At 44.0% G+C, this 12,626-nt stretch overlaps 1 protein-coding gene across 8 annotated transcripts in view; it reads left to right on the plus strand.

Annotated features, from left to right (window-relative positions):
- Positions 1–492: 492 nt before the first annotated feature.
- Positions 493–12,626, plus strand: part of LOC115113238 (calcium/calmodulin-dependent protein kinase type II subunit gamma-like) — a 135,613-nt gene continuing 123,479 nt past the window's right edge. For 4 of the 8 annotated variants that reach the window (XM_029640653.2, XM_029640659.2, XM_029640654.2 and 1 more), the window contains exons 1-2: positions 494–690; positions 1,638–1,732. In XM_029640653.2, the coding sequence (XP_029496513.1) occupies positions 626–690; positions 1,638–1,732 (160 nt within the window). In that variant the 5' untranslated portion in view covers positions 494–625. Of the gene's footprint in view, positions 691–1,637; positions 1,733–12,626 lie in introns of all 8 variants that reach the window. The other 4 variants (XM_029640658.2, XM_029640657.2, XM_029640663.2 and 1 more) reach the window with 2 other exon arrangements.

The raw sequence follows: 12,626 nt of genomic DNA on the forward strand, positions 1-12,626 counted from the left end.
GCAAGTCGGTGTTACACCTGATAGATCCCTTTCAACCTATATGGATATCAACCAAAATCAGTCAAGGCCTACTGGTAGACCTAGTCACTTCACACTATCATTTTTCAGGAAGATTATCTTTACAGTAGGTTTATCTTTACCGTATCTTTACAGTTCAAATGTCTACACTGAGAAATTCAGAGGTGGAAATCTGCAATATTCACACTTAGATATAATTTTATGAGGTCACTTTCATTTAGGCTTTCCTATCTCTGTGCCAATGCAGCATCAGATCACGTATGCTTTCTTCTCGACTACCCTCGTAAGCAGGATAACGCAGCCCATATAATCTGTTCTGGGGTCAGTGTTACTTTAAACAAAGATTGATAATAGGCTACCTACAGCGTTTAGGTAGATAAAGCTGATCCTAGATCAGTGGCGCTCCAGACCAGAGAGGAAATATCGCGTTACTATCCTTTTTTTCTCTCTACCTCAACCACCACCACTAGGGCTAAAACCACTACTATTTTCTCCCCTCCGTCTCTGTCGCTCCAGTATCTCCCTTTCCCTTTGAGTTTACGAGATCTCCTCTCGAAACCTGAGCGAGGCAGTCACGGAAAAGAGAGGCGATACCCTCCTGCACAACATGGCTGCAATTGTAACCTCGACCAGATTTACAGACGAATATCAGCTGTACGAAGAGCTCGGAAAGTAAGCGACATGAAAATATATCATCCTATTGTTCTTATACATTTTCCTGTACTGCTTCGTAGACTCTCGCTGTGCGTGTCTAGTCCACTGTTGACCAGACAATGATAGGTTGTCAAAAACAGGAAAGGCATCCCCCCCGCAACGAAGAGATGATCGCTTCTATCCTCGTTCAGGGAGCTTTATAGTCCAACAACATTTTATTAGAATATGGTTACATATCGAGCTAGTGTCGGAGGGCTTGCGTGTACTGAGTTTACCATGCCTCGGTGTGCCATAGATATGGGACACCTAAACGACATCCGCTATAGGTATAGTGTTTATTTATCTTAAGGCAACAACTTTCCCGCGATCTATTTTTTTAATCATTTGTTTTACTTTTTGGGTTATTTTTCCGTATTGTTTTGTAGAGAGCCACACAGGGATGAACGCTACACTGACTACTTGTGTAACCATCTAAAATGTATCCAATGTGTTTCATTCTGTGCGTTGTAACATTGTAGCACATGAGTACTAGACGCATAAACCACCAAGTAGAAAGATACTTTGTAACCCGTCTGTTGCAGTTAGCAGTAGCTAGTTATTGTGTACGTCCAACTCCACCTATAACCGTTCAGTTTCAAGTATGCATGATGAAATCATAATAGACGGTAGACCTATGGTAGACTTAATACAACACTCAGTTAGCATAGCCTACAGTAGACTTGACATGTTTTGTTTATTCCCTGGATAGTTTTGTGGTGCTCAAGTTACTTCTGCACACTAGTTCCTGTGTAGGCTTACAATTACAATTTCCTCTGAGCTGATTTCCCTCACACGCAGCAAATGAGGGAGACACCCAGAAGCACTGCAAGCAATTTCATCTAGTTTTCTGGGATTCTAATCTAAAATATAAGAGTTGTCACATGATCGCATGTTGCTGTTTTGTTTATTAATTTGTCTCGTTGCAGGGGTGCCTTCTCCGTTGTCCGGCGATGCGTTAAAAAGTCCAATGGCCAGGAATTTGCTGCTAAAATTATCAACACAAAAAAACTATCAGCAAGAGGTAAGACAGAGGGAAACATTACACCACTTACTGTGCCGTGTGCTTTGACATTGTTTCGACCAATCACAATTCAGTAGGAGATCGACACCGGAGAAGGTAGTCTTTTCATTGTTGGTTTATTCAATTACCCATGTGCACATGAAAGTGCTCGATCCATGTAATATCTAGTTCAAACAGCATAATACAATTGCATTGTATGTTAGTGTTACACAGCCGTTTCATCAACTTGTCAAAAGGTGTGTGCCAAATTGCATGGTGTAGGTAAGTGCGACATATTTGAGGAACTATGACTTCACAGAGCTCCTTGTTCAATGGGATAAACAGTAGCATTCACCTCATGATGTTCCAGTCCAGCAGGACATATAGTTACTGTGCCTGCCTACCCCAGAGCCATAGCTCAGCCACTGTCTGTGTGTGTTGCATTTGTTTACTCTCTATTCCTGCCCTCAGCAACCAAGTGTGTTTGTGAATACAGATTTGCCGGAGGCCCATTTAGAGGGATCTGGAGCGCCTTTGTGTTGTTTCGTCATAGCTGTGGTCACAATACCTCTATTTGCTGATAGGGCTACACCAGTGTTTTACATTTTCTCCTCTCACGCTATCTTCCCCCCTCACCTTGTGAGATCCCCTGATCAGAGATGTGGAGTCCAGACTGAAAAGCATGTCCTCTTGGCCGGAGGAGACTGTCACGCTTCAGTGTGGATATCATCTGCTCTAATCAAGCCTTGGCCAGGAGGGCTGCACAGGGAAACGTGAGACATGGCCAATCTGCCACTGCTGCGGCACCAGAGACAAAAAGGCTCCGGATCTATTTTGGGAAAGTGGACGCGGCTGATACCTATTTGTTCAGGTATCGAGTTGGCCCATCTCCTGTTTGCGCTTGACATCGTGATGGAGATGGATATTAATTAGATGTTTCTAGGCCTCAGCACTTTCTCTCTCTCTCTGTCACTGTGTGCATTAGGGCATACATTTCCATGATTAATGTCAAACAGCTAACGCCATGCTTGTCACACCGTAATTACACTGCAATTCAATGTTTGCGTCACCAATTTTTGGAAGGCATTGTTGTCGCAGCCATTTCTTGCGTCAGTCCCGGCTGCCAATTACTCCAAGAAGAAATCTTCCGGAAGCACAGTCTTAGCTGTGCTGACCGGGTATTGACTTGTTAATCCAAGCAGTCTTTTACTGCTAGTCGTAAAAAAAAGTACCTCTTTCCCGTGACAACACTGTTGCAGATATGGCCTCTCTGCCGTCTTGAGAAGGCTTTAGCGATGGCCATGGAGGGGCAGTGGAGGTTGTTTGATTATTAGGAGAATTACAAAGGCCAGCCCTCGGTGTGAGGTTGTTCCGTCCTCTGGGGATGCCAGCTGAATTACAACCTCCCCACTCTGCCATGGTCTCAACGGAGGGGCCAGTAAAACAAAGAATTTCTTTTAAAAAAGCCTTAAAAAACAACAACAGGTAATTAGATCTGCTGTGTTTTAGCTGCGGCTGGCAGAGATCCCGTCAAGTAACCTGGCAACTGTTTTCTTGAAACTGTTCATGATGTTGGCTGGCACAGAAGGAGAGGAATGCTCCAGTCCTATTGAGCTGAGTAGAGGAGAGCCAAGCTGAGCCAGAGCCCCTTACTCCCCTCCTCATCTCCTTACTGCTCCTCATGCCCACTGCCTTTAATCAGAGCCGAAGGCCCTGAGCAGCCAATGTGTTTTACACAAACCGAAGCTGCAATCATCTGCCATTATGAGGCTGTATTTATGTATAAAGTTAAAGGCATGCTCTGGAACTTTGGCGACTACTAAGTATTTTGTAAACCTCCCGCCCTGGGCTGGATGTGTCAATGTGGTGTTCACACATGCATCATTTATGAGCAGAATTGCTGTTTTACCTCAATCAGCCACAAGCAACTGTTTTTCTGGAAGCTGTGCTGCAACATTTCCCCTCCATTTTCCCCCACGTTGGCCAGGCCCTTAGCAATTCGTGTTATAGCCAATAAGCTTCAGCCCCTCGCCATTTGAGTGAAAGCTAGCGAGATGTACACACAGCAGAGCAAGAGAGAGCGAGTATATTGAATAAAGCCTGGCACGATGTGATGCACCCCTCCTAGGGACGGCATGGGAGATTAACCATACCACCCCCCGGCACATAGACAATTGCAGCATAGATACTGAAGACTGAGACACGGGGGGCTGGGAGAAACTGTGGCACTGTCCAAAGTTACACACAGACTGGGCCAACCAGGCAGGATATAACACCACCCACTTTGCCCAAGCACTGCCCCCACACCACCAAAGGGATATCAACAGACCACTAACTTTCTACTCTGGGACAAGGCTGAGTATAGCCCACGAATATCTCCCCCACCGCACGAGCCTGAGGGGGAGCAAAACCAGACAGGAAGATCACGTCAGTGACTCAACCCACTCAGGTCGTGGTATAGTGAATAAAGTCTGGCACGGCATGATGCACCCCTTCTAGGGACGGCATGGGAGAGCGCGAGCAAGCCAATCTCTTCAACAGGAGGAGATCTGGTGAAGACAAACAAGCCCGGTCCAAACAAGCTATTAGCAGACAGTGCTTGGTGTGTGTGTTCATTCTGTATTCTCTGTGTGATGTGTGTTTAGAAAAATAAATGTTTGCTTTTGTTGGTGCGAGTGGGGAGCTTTGCAGCATTTGTGCAGATGAGTTGAGTGCATGATGTGAGTCGGATTAAATCCCAGTGTGTGTGGCTGCATGTGTGTCATAGAGGTCAAGCCAGTTGACTGTCGGTCGGTAACTATGCCTTTGGACTGTGTGCGTGTCTTAACCCAGGGCATCAGGGCTAGCTGAGTTGCCCATCCCAGCAGGCCTGGTTGTATATTGGATGTGTTCTGTTATATTATGGCTCTTGACAGTCAGTATCAATCAATCAAATTTATTTATAAAGCCCTTCTTACATCAACCAATGTCACAAAGTGCTGTACAGAAACCCAGCCTAAAACCCCACACAGCAAGCAATGCAGGTGTAGAAGCAGTAACATCTCCCCCTCCCCCCCACCCCCCCTCATATTACTCACCAGGTCACTCTGGACAACTTCTTCTGGGGGGCTCTGTCCAGTACTGCAGGGGTTAACCTTTTCTTTCTCCACCGTGTGTGTGTCTTTGTGTGTTTGCCTGCCTGTGTGCATGTGTCATTATGCCTCTGCATGGATGGTCTTTTTCAAATGTACCCTGTCACTCACAGAGTTTGCTGCAGGGTTAGGGTTAGGGTTTGCTGCTGGGGACGTGAGGGGCTGGCTGGGTAATAAGGGGGGAAGGGGAGGATGCTCTATGTTCCTGCCTGGCTGGATGGGATGGAATGTACGCTGAGCCTGATCCTGAGCCCTATAGCCTGAGTGAGCAGCCTGAGAGGAGAGGAAAGGCAGTGAGGCCCCGGATGGTGTCGAGAGGCTGATGGAACTGTGCTGCTGAATAATTGACACTAGCACAAGGCTCTGCTGGTTAGAAATGGAAAAATGGAGAGAGCCTTTCTCTACCTCTTTCCATCTCTCCATCTCTCTCTTTCTCCATCTCTCTTCTTCTCCCACTTTCCCTAATCCCAATCATCTCTGTCTTTTTCTCTCTCCCTCCTCCCAATCTCTCCCTCTCCCTCCATTTCCTTGGAAGGCTTCCTCTTTGCTGCTCGTTAGAGTCCTGGTAAACGTAGCAGTACTGCCATGGTGAATCTTTAATGGAACGAATTGTGCATTTTTTATGACACCAAGCCAAGTGTGTGTATGTGTCTGTGTGTTTGAGAGAGAGCGAGGGTGCGTGTGTGTGTGTCAGAATGTGTGTGGGTGCATGTGTTTTTATAGCCTACTATATCTTTGTGTGATGACAGATAATGCTATTCAAATAATGAAGTTGTCCTCCAAAATTGGAAAAAGAAATACTGATTGTTTATATAAAGATAGCTTGGAAGCTATTTTGCACAGCCAGTACTTTCCTGATTCACAGTGACCTCACACTGAACGTTTCGGTTCGGTTTACATTTTTTTGTAAACATTAAATGCATTATTAAATATGACGTATAAATTATTTCAGAGCTGTTTTATTTACATTTACATTTAAGTCATTTAGCAGACGCTCTTATCCAGAGCGACTTACAAATTGGTGCGTTCACCTTAAGACATCCAGTCTTAACTGCACCTCAGATTGCAGCCCAAATAAATGCTTCACAGAGTTCAAGTAACAGGCACATCTCACCATCAACTGTTCAGAGGAGACTGTGAAACAGGCCTTCATGGTTGAATTGCTGCGAAGAAATCACTACTGAAGGACACCAATAATAAGAAGAGACTTTCTTGGGCCAAGAAACACAAACAATGGACATTAGACCGGTGGAAATCTGTCCTTTGGTCTGATGAGTCCAAATCTGAAATTTTTGGTTCTTACCGCCGTGTCTATGTGAGACGCAGAGTAGGTGAACAGATGATCTCCACATTTGTTGTTCCCACCGTGAAGCATGGAGGAGGAGGTGTGATGGTGTGGGTATACTTTGCTGGTGACACTGTCAGTGATTTCAAGGCACATTTAACCAGCATGGCTACCACAGCATTCTACAGTAATACGTGATCCCATCTGGTTTGCGCTTAGTGGGACTATTTGTTTTCCAACAGGATAATAACCCACACACCTCCAGGCAGTGTAAGGGCTATTTGACCAAGAAGGAGAGTGATGGAGTGCTGCATCAGATGACCTGGCCTCCACAATCACCTGACCTCAACCCAATTGAGATGGATTGGGATGAGTTGGACCGCAGAGTGAAGGAAAAGCAGCCAACAAGTGCTCAAAATATGTGGGAACTCCTTCAAGACTGTTGGAAAAGCTTTCCAGGTGAAGTTGGTTGAGAGAATGCCAAGAGTTTGCAAAGCTGTCATCAAGGTAAAGGTTGGCTACTTTGAATATATATCAAATATATTTAGATTTAACACTGTTTTGGTTACTACATGATTCCATATGTGTTATTTCATAGTTTTGATGTCTTCACTATTATTCTACAATGCAGAAAATAGTAAAAATAAAGAAAAACCCTTGAATGAGTAGGTGTGCCCAAACTTTTGACTGGTACTGTAAGTATTCATCATTCTGGAGATGTTTGTACAACTTGATTGGAATCCACGTGTTCAATTCAATTAATTGGACATGATTTGGAAAGACACACACCTGTCTATATAAGATCCCACATTTGACAGTGCATGTCAGAGCAAGAACCACGCCATGAGTTCAAAGGAATTGTCGCTAGAGCTCAGAGACCGGATTGTGTCAAGGCACAGATCTGGGCAAGGGTAAAAAAACAAACATTTCTACAGCATTGAAGGTCCCCAAGAACTTTTCCTAGAGCTGATCACCTGGCCAAACTGAGCAATCGCGGGAGAAGGGCCATAGTCAGGGAGGTGACCAAGAACCCAATGGTCACTCTGACAGAGCTCCAGAGTTCAGAGCTCCAGAAGGGCAACCATCTCTGCAGCACTCCACCAATAAGGCCTTTATGGTAGAGTGGCCAGACAGAAGCCACTCCAAGGTATGAGTAGGTGTGTCCAAACTTTTGACTGGTACTGTATATATTTTCTTGTGATTTTCTTTTCTCTTTCTTGTTATTTAATTTATTCAAAGTCATCATCTCTTCTCTGCTCAGGCCATAGCAGCCAGACAACCATCTAACGTTATCTCTGTTCTCCCCAACGAGTCATAATATTTAATTAGGCTAGTAGACGGTTAACTAGATAGCTCTGCAGCATGTGCAGTTACTGTCTGACTAAATCACTATTTTAGTAGTTCTTAAGGCATACTTTCAAGACTGCTACAACTATCAACCGGGTAGACCTACCTCATGAACTGTCTTTATGCCTCTCGTCTCTGTGTTGTGTACATTCCTCTCTCATGTGGTCTGTGTGCGGAGCCGGGAAGAACAAGCACAATGGATTCCGGTCATTGTAGTTAATTACCATGTTTTCTGCGCTGAACTAGGTTGAATATTTAATTATTGAAAACTACAACTCCCTACAGCATCCCACAGATTGTTCTTGATTTGATGTCTCTCGTGCGCTTGATAGAGAAACAGCACATTGAGCTCACAAAAAAACATAATCATAAATGGAATTCAAGTAATTGAACCAACGTCAATTAGTTGTTTTGTAATAATAATTTAAAATATATATATTTCAGCACTAGGGACATTAAATTACAGTTATACTACATTACATTATACTGTATTGCATTAGACTGGGTCTGATTGATTACTTCTGTTAGAATTGTCATATAAGCTCTGAGTTTTTTTTCTTCTGTATTTGAGTCAAACTGTAGTCTGATTTGTGTATCCTAAACCTCAGGTTTGTATTGTGCTTCTTTCCGTGTGTGCGTGTGTGTGTTTGCAATCCGAGGAGTGTTGGGTAATGACTACTCATAGATAGGGGACGTACTACCACTGTTCAGTCCAATTCACCCTGGATGTGTTGTATGATGTCACCCTGGATGTGTTGTACGATGTCACCCTGGATGTGTTGTACGATGTCACCCTGGATGTGTTGTACGATGTCACCATGGATGTGTTGTACGATGTCACCCTGGATGTGTTGTACGATGTCACCCTGGATGTGTTGTATGATGTCACCCTGGATGTGTTGTATGATGTCACCCTGGATGTGTTGTATGTCACCTTGGATGTGTTGTATGATGTCACCCTGGATGTGTTGTACGATGTCACCCTGGATGTGTTGTACGATGTCACCCTGGATGTGTTGTACGATGTCACCCTGGATGTGTTGTACGATGTCACCCTGGATGTGTTGTACGATGTCACCCTGGATGTGTTGTATGATGTCACCCTGGATTAAGGCAGAATTAATAAGCACCACACACTGCAGAACTTTGTGTCCTTATCCCCGGCGTCAGTATGAAGAATGGCTGGATTTGTGTTTGCTACTTTCTTTTTGCTTCCTCTAAGACTAAGACGTTGGAATCAAAGACAAATTGTCTTATCAGACAAAAATGGGATTCTATTGGAGCACATCCACCCCACAGAGACATATGGAGAACAAAGACAGGGAGGAAATAATGGAAGTTATCAATCTGTCAACAGGTACTGTACACAGCTCTCTGTCTTATTCTGCCCACCCACTCCATTGCCTTTACTTTGAAGCTAAATGTGTGTGTGTGTGTGTGTGTGCACGTTTGTGTGCGTGCATTTGTGTGTGTGTGTATGTGTGGCAGTTTAAAGTACTGCAGTATTGTAACGTGGTTGTTCGTGATGTGAGTGTGACTCTGCCAGCTCTGTGTCAGACTACCCTGAGGAATCAAGTCCCTTCCTGAAAAGCGTGCTGAATCGTTGCTCTGGGTGTGGAGGTGTGTGTGTGTGTGCGCACGTACATGCACACGCTCGGATCAGGGTGACAGTAATGCTCTAACCAAGCTGACTTTCTCTCTTCCACTGTCTTTATCTTTATCCCTCCCTCTCTCTCTTTCACTCTCCCTCCCCCTGCCTCTCTCTGTGGATGGTAGTGGTTTCTATGTCAAGTGTCTGTAATGCAGTAGTAGGTACCTGTGTTATATAGTGAGCCTGCCAGACCAGGCAATGGTTGTGGCTCTCCGAACCTCTGAGGCATGGAACAGGATAATCCCAGCCTGATCACAGAGACATGCTGTGACACCCTCAATCAACCTGTCGCCTGGCAATGAGCAGCTCTACTACCACTGCTACTGTCTCCTAGACCTAGTCTGGCCTTTATTTGATCTATCACACCAGACACTATACAGAAATCACTTAATATATACAATCACGTCCATAATTATTGGCCCCCTTGATAACGATGAGCAAAAAATTAAAATAAATAAAACAAATACTGAGCTATATTGTATGCAATTTTTTTTTTTGGGGGGGGTATTTTATACTAATACAATTGCCCAGAGAAAGAGATTTTGTCTAACAAGTAATTAAAAAAAATTATTTAAAAAACGACGGGTCAAAATGATTGGCACCCCTGTTTTCAATACTCTAGCATTGCGCGGATAACAACACTGAGCCTTTTTCTCAAATGTTTTATGAGATTGGCGAACATGTTGGGAGGGTGGCCAAAGTGCTCTATTTTCATGTCATCTGACCATAGCACTGCCTGGAGTTTGATAAACAGCATTGACACTTGGATTGGAACTGGTGCTACGGTCAAATGACATGAAAATAGAGCTCTTTGGCCACGCACACCAGTGGCGGGTTTGTTGTGGAAAAACAGATGCTGAAAAGTACCTCATACCTACAGTAAAATATGGTGGTGGGTGGATCTTTGATGTTATGGGGCTATTTTGCTTCCAGGACATTTTAGCCAAAAATCTGGTTGCCTCTGCCAGGAGGCTGACACTTGGCCGCAAGTGGATCTTCCAGCAAGACAATAACCTGAATCATTAATCAAAATCCACAAATAAATTGATAATTGACCAAAAAAATCAAAATTTTACAATGGCCATCTCAGTCTCGGGACTTGAACCTCATTAAAAACCTGTGGTTTGAATTGAAGAGGGCTGTCCATAAGAACAGACAAAGGATATCAAGGGCCTGTGAAGGATTCTGTATGGAAGCATGGTCTAAGATCCCTCCCAATGTGTTCTCCAACCTCATAAAACATTTTAGAGAAATGCTCAGTGTTGTTATCCTCTTAGTGGGAGGGTGCTGGAGTATTGAAAACAGAGGTGCCGATCATTTTGACCCCTTTTTAGATTTAATTTTATTACTCGTTAAACAATTGTATTAGTATAAAATAAAATAATACAAATATTTGAGCATATAGTATAGCTCCAGAGCGGCACAGCGGTCTAAGGCACTGCATCTCGGTGCTTGAGGCGTCACTACAGACACCCTGGTTTGAATCCAGGCTGTATCACAACTGGCCGTGATTGGGAGTCACATAGGGCGGTGCACAATTGACCCAGTGTGTTTTGGCTGGTGTAGGCTGTCATTGTAAATAAGAATTTGTTCTTAACTGATTTACCAAGTGAAATAAAGGTAAAAAACGTAGTTACCCTTGATAGTAAGTACTGTAGTATAGGCCGTGGAGAATTTTGGTGTGATTTATTTTCATTCTGGGCCCTACTTACCAAACGGTTAAATAATGCGGTTTAAGTGGCTGCTGTGCTGTTTGGATGGCTCAGTTCATGTGGCCATCTAACAGTGCAGAAGAGCGTGTTTCTTGGCCTGTAGTCTGCTGTGACCTGGGCTAACACTACTTCTACTCTAAATTAGCACAGTTGTAAAATGAAAGGTCAAATACACAGCATTTAAACAGTCAGCAATAATCTAATGACTTCAGGGCTTGTGTGAAGGTAGGATAAATATAAGCCTTCCAAAACCACAAGACCCACAAATAATGTAATTATTTCATCAAAATAGTTAAACCTGCTTTTTTTTTGCAATAATCACTGATCTGGCGTTCAAGTCTGTCTACGAAAATGCCCTTTTTGTTACAAATGTAACTAGAACCATGCATAAGGCACATTCACTAATAATGACTAACTTCTTGTAGCAGGCATTATAGAAAATGAACACCGGCCTCATCAACAATCTCTCAAGCCCATGTGTTAGTGATTAGCCAGTTAATCTTTACATTTCAAGTTTAGACAACTTGGATGTATTTGCTAGCTAACAGGGTTGAACAGTGGAATTGTTATGAACACGCCCTTCTGTTCATCTGCAACTGTTTAAACAGCATGCAAGCCTGTTCACTTTGTTCAGATGTTGAAATCAAGTGGCCTACCTTATTTCTGAAACCGCTTGCCAGAGAGGAAGATGTGATCTCTCAACTTTGTTGGTATGAGAGGCAGGGGGAGGGGCATGGTGTGTGTGTAAACCATTGAGTAAGAGGCGAAGCTGTCCAAAATAAGGCCAATGAGTTTCTATGGGCTTATTTTGTACCTAAACATGTCGCCTGCATTCCCCCTTTGGGGCGACTCCCATTGTTAGGGTGGAGTACGTGCGTCTTGTCATTATATACAGATCTCTGGTGTAAATGGAAGGGTGCACAGAGGAGCGAAGGAGACGGGACGAAAAATACAACATGAGAACAAGCAGAATATCGCGCAAAAACATACATTGAAAAGAATTTGATATATCGCCCAGCTCTACTCCCAATGGACAGGATTACGCTGGCTAGTATTGTGTGCTGCTGCTGGACAATCTGCAGTTTTTTTTCTGTCTGTCTGTGCCCCGACAAGAGCCACTAAATAGTTGAGTGAAGGACAGTTTACATTGCTTCTCTAAATGTTTGTTTATATTCTCCTTTATATGTCTGTTTATATCCTCGTGTCACACACCCTTCTCTGGAGCTCCTCTGAGTAAATGTTGATGCACCTTTTAGTTGTAATTCTCTACTTGTACTCCTGTCTCTCTCACTGACAGCTGCAGTATTTCTTAAGAGGACGTCTGAGCGGCCAGCCTGCCCCTCATGTGTGCTCAAGGTAAATGTAGGCACTTTAATGTCTTGGCAAGTGACCCTAGGTACCACACATGCACAGGCACACAGAGCCTTGCCCGTGGCCCAGTTTTGGAATGGCCCTGTCCTTCCCCAAGGCTGCCTCCTGTCTCTCTGCTCTGTTTATGGCAGCCAGATAATCAACTGTGCGGTCACATAAACTCAGTTAACATTTACATTTACATTTAAGTCATTTAGCAGACGCTCTTATCCAGAGCGACTTACAAATTGGTGCATTCACCTTATGACATCCAGTGGAACAGTAGTGCATCTAAATCTTTTAAGGGGGGTGAGAGGGATTACTTTATCCTATCCTAGGTATTCCTTAAAGAGGTGGGGTTTCAGGTGTCTCCGGAAGGTGGTGATTGACTCCGCTGTCCTGGCGTCGTGAGGGAGTTTGTTCCACCATTGGGGGCCAG

This window comes from Oncorhynchus nerka, linkage group LG28 (genome assembly GCF_034236695.1).
Source record: "Oncorhynchus nerka isolate Pitt River linkage group LG28, Oner_Uvic_2.0, whole genome shotgun sequence".
NCBI lineage: Eukaryota > Metazoa > Chordata > Actinopteri > Salmoniformes > Salmonidae > Oncorhynchus > Oncorhynchus nerka.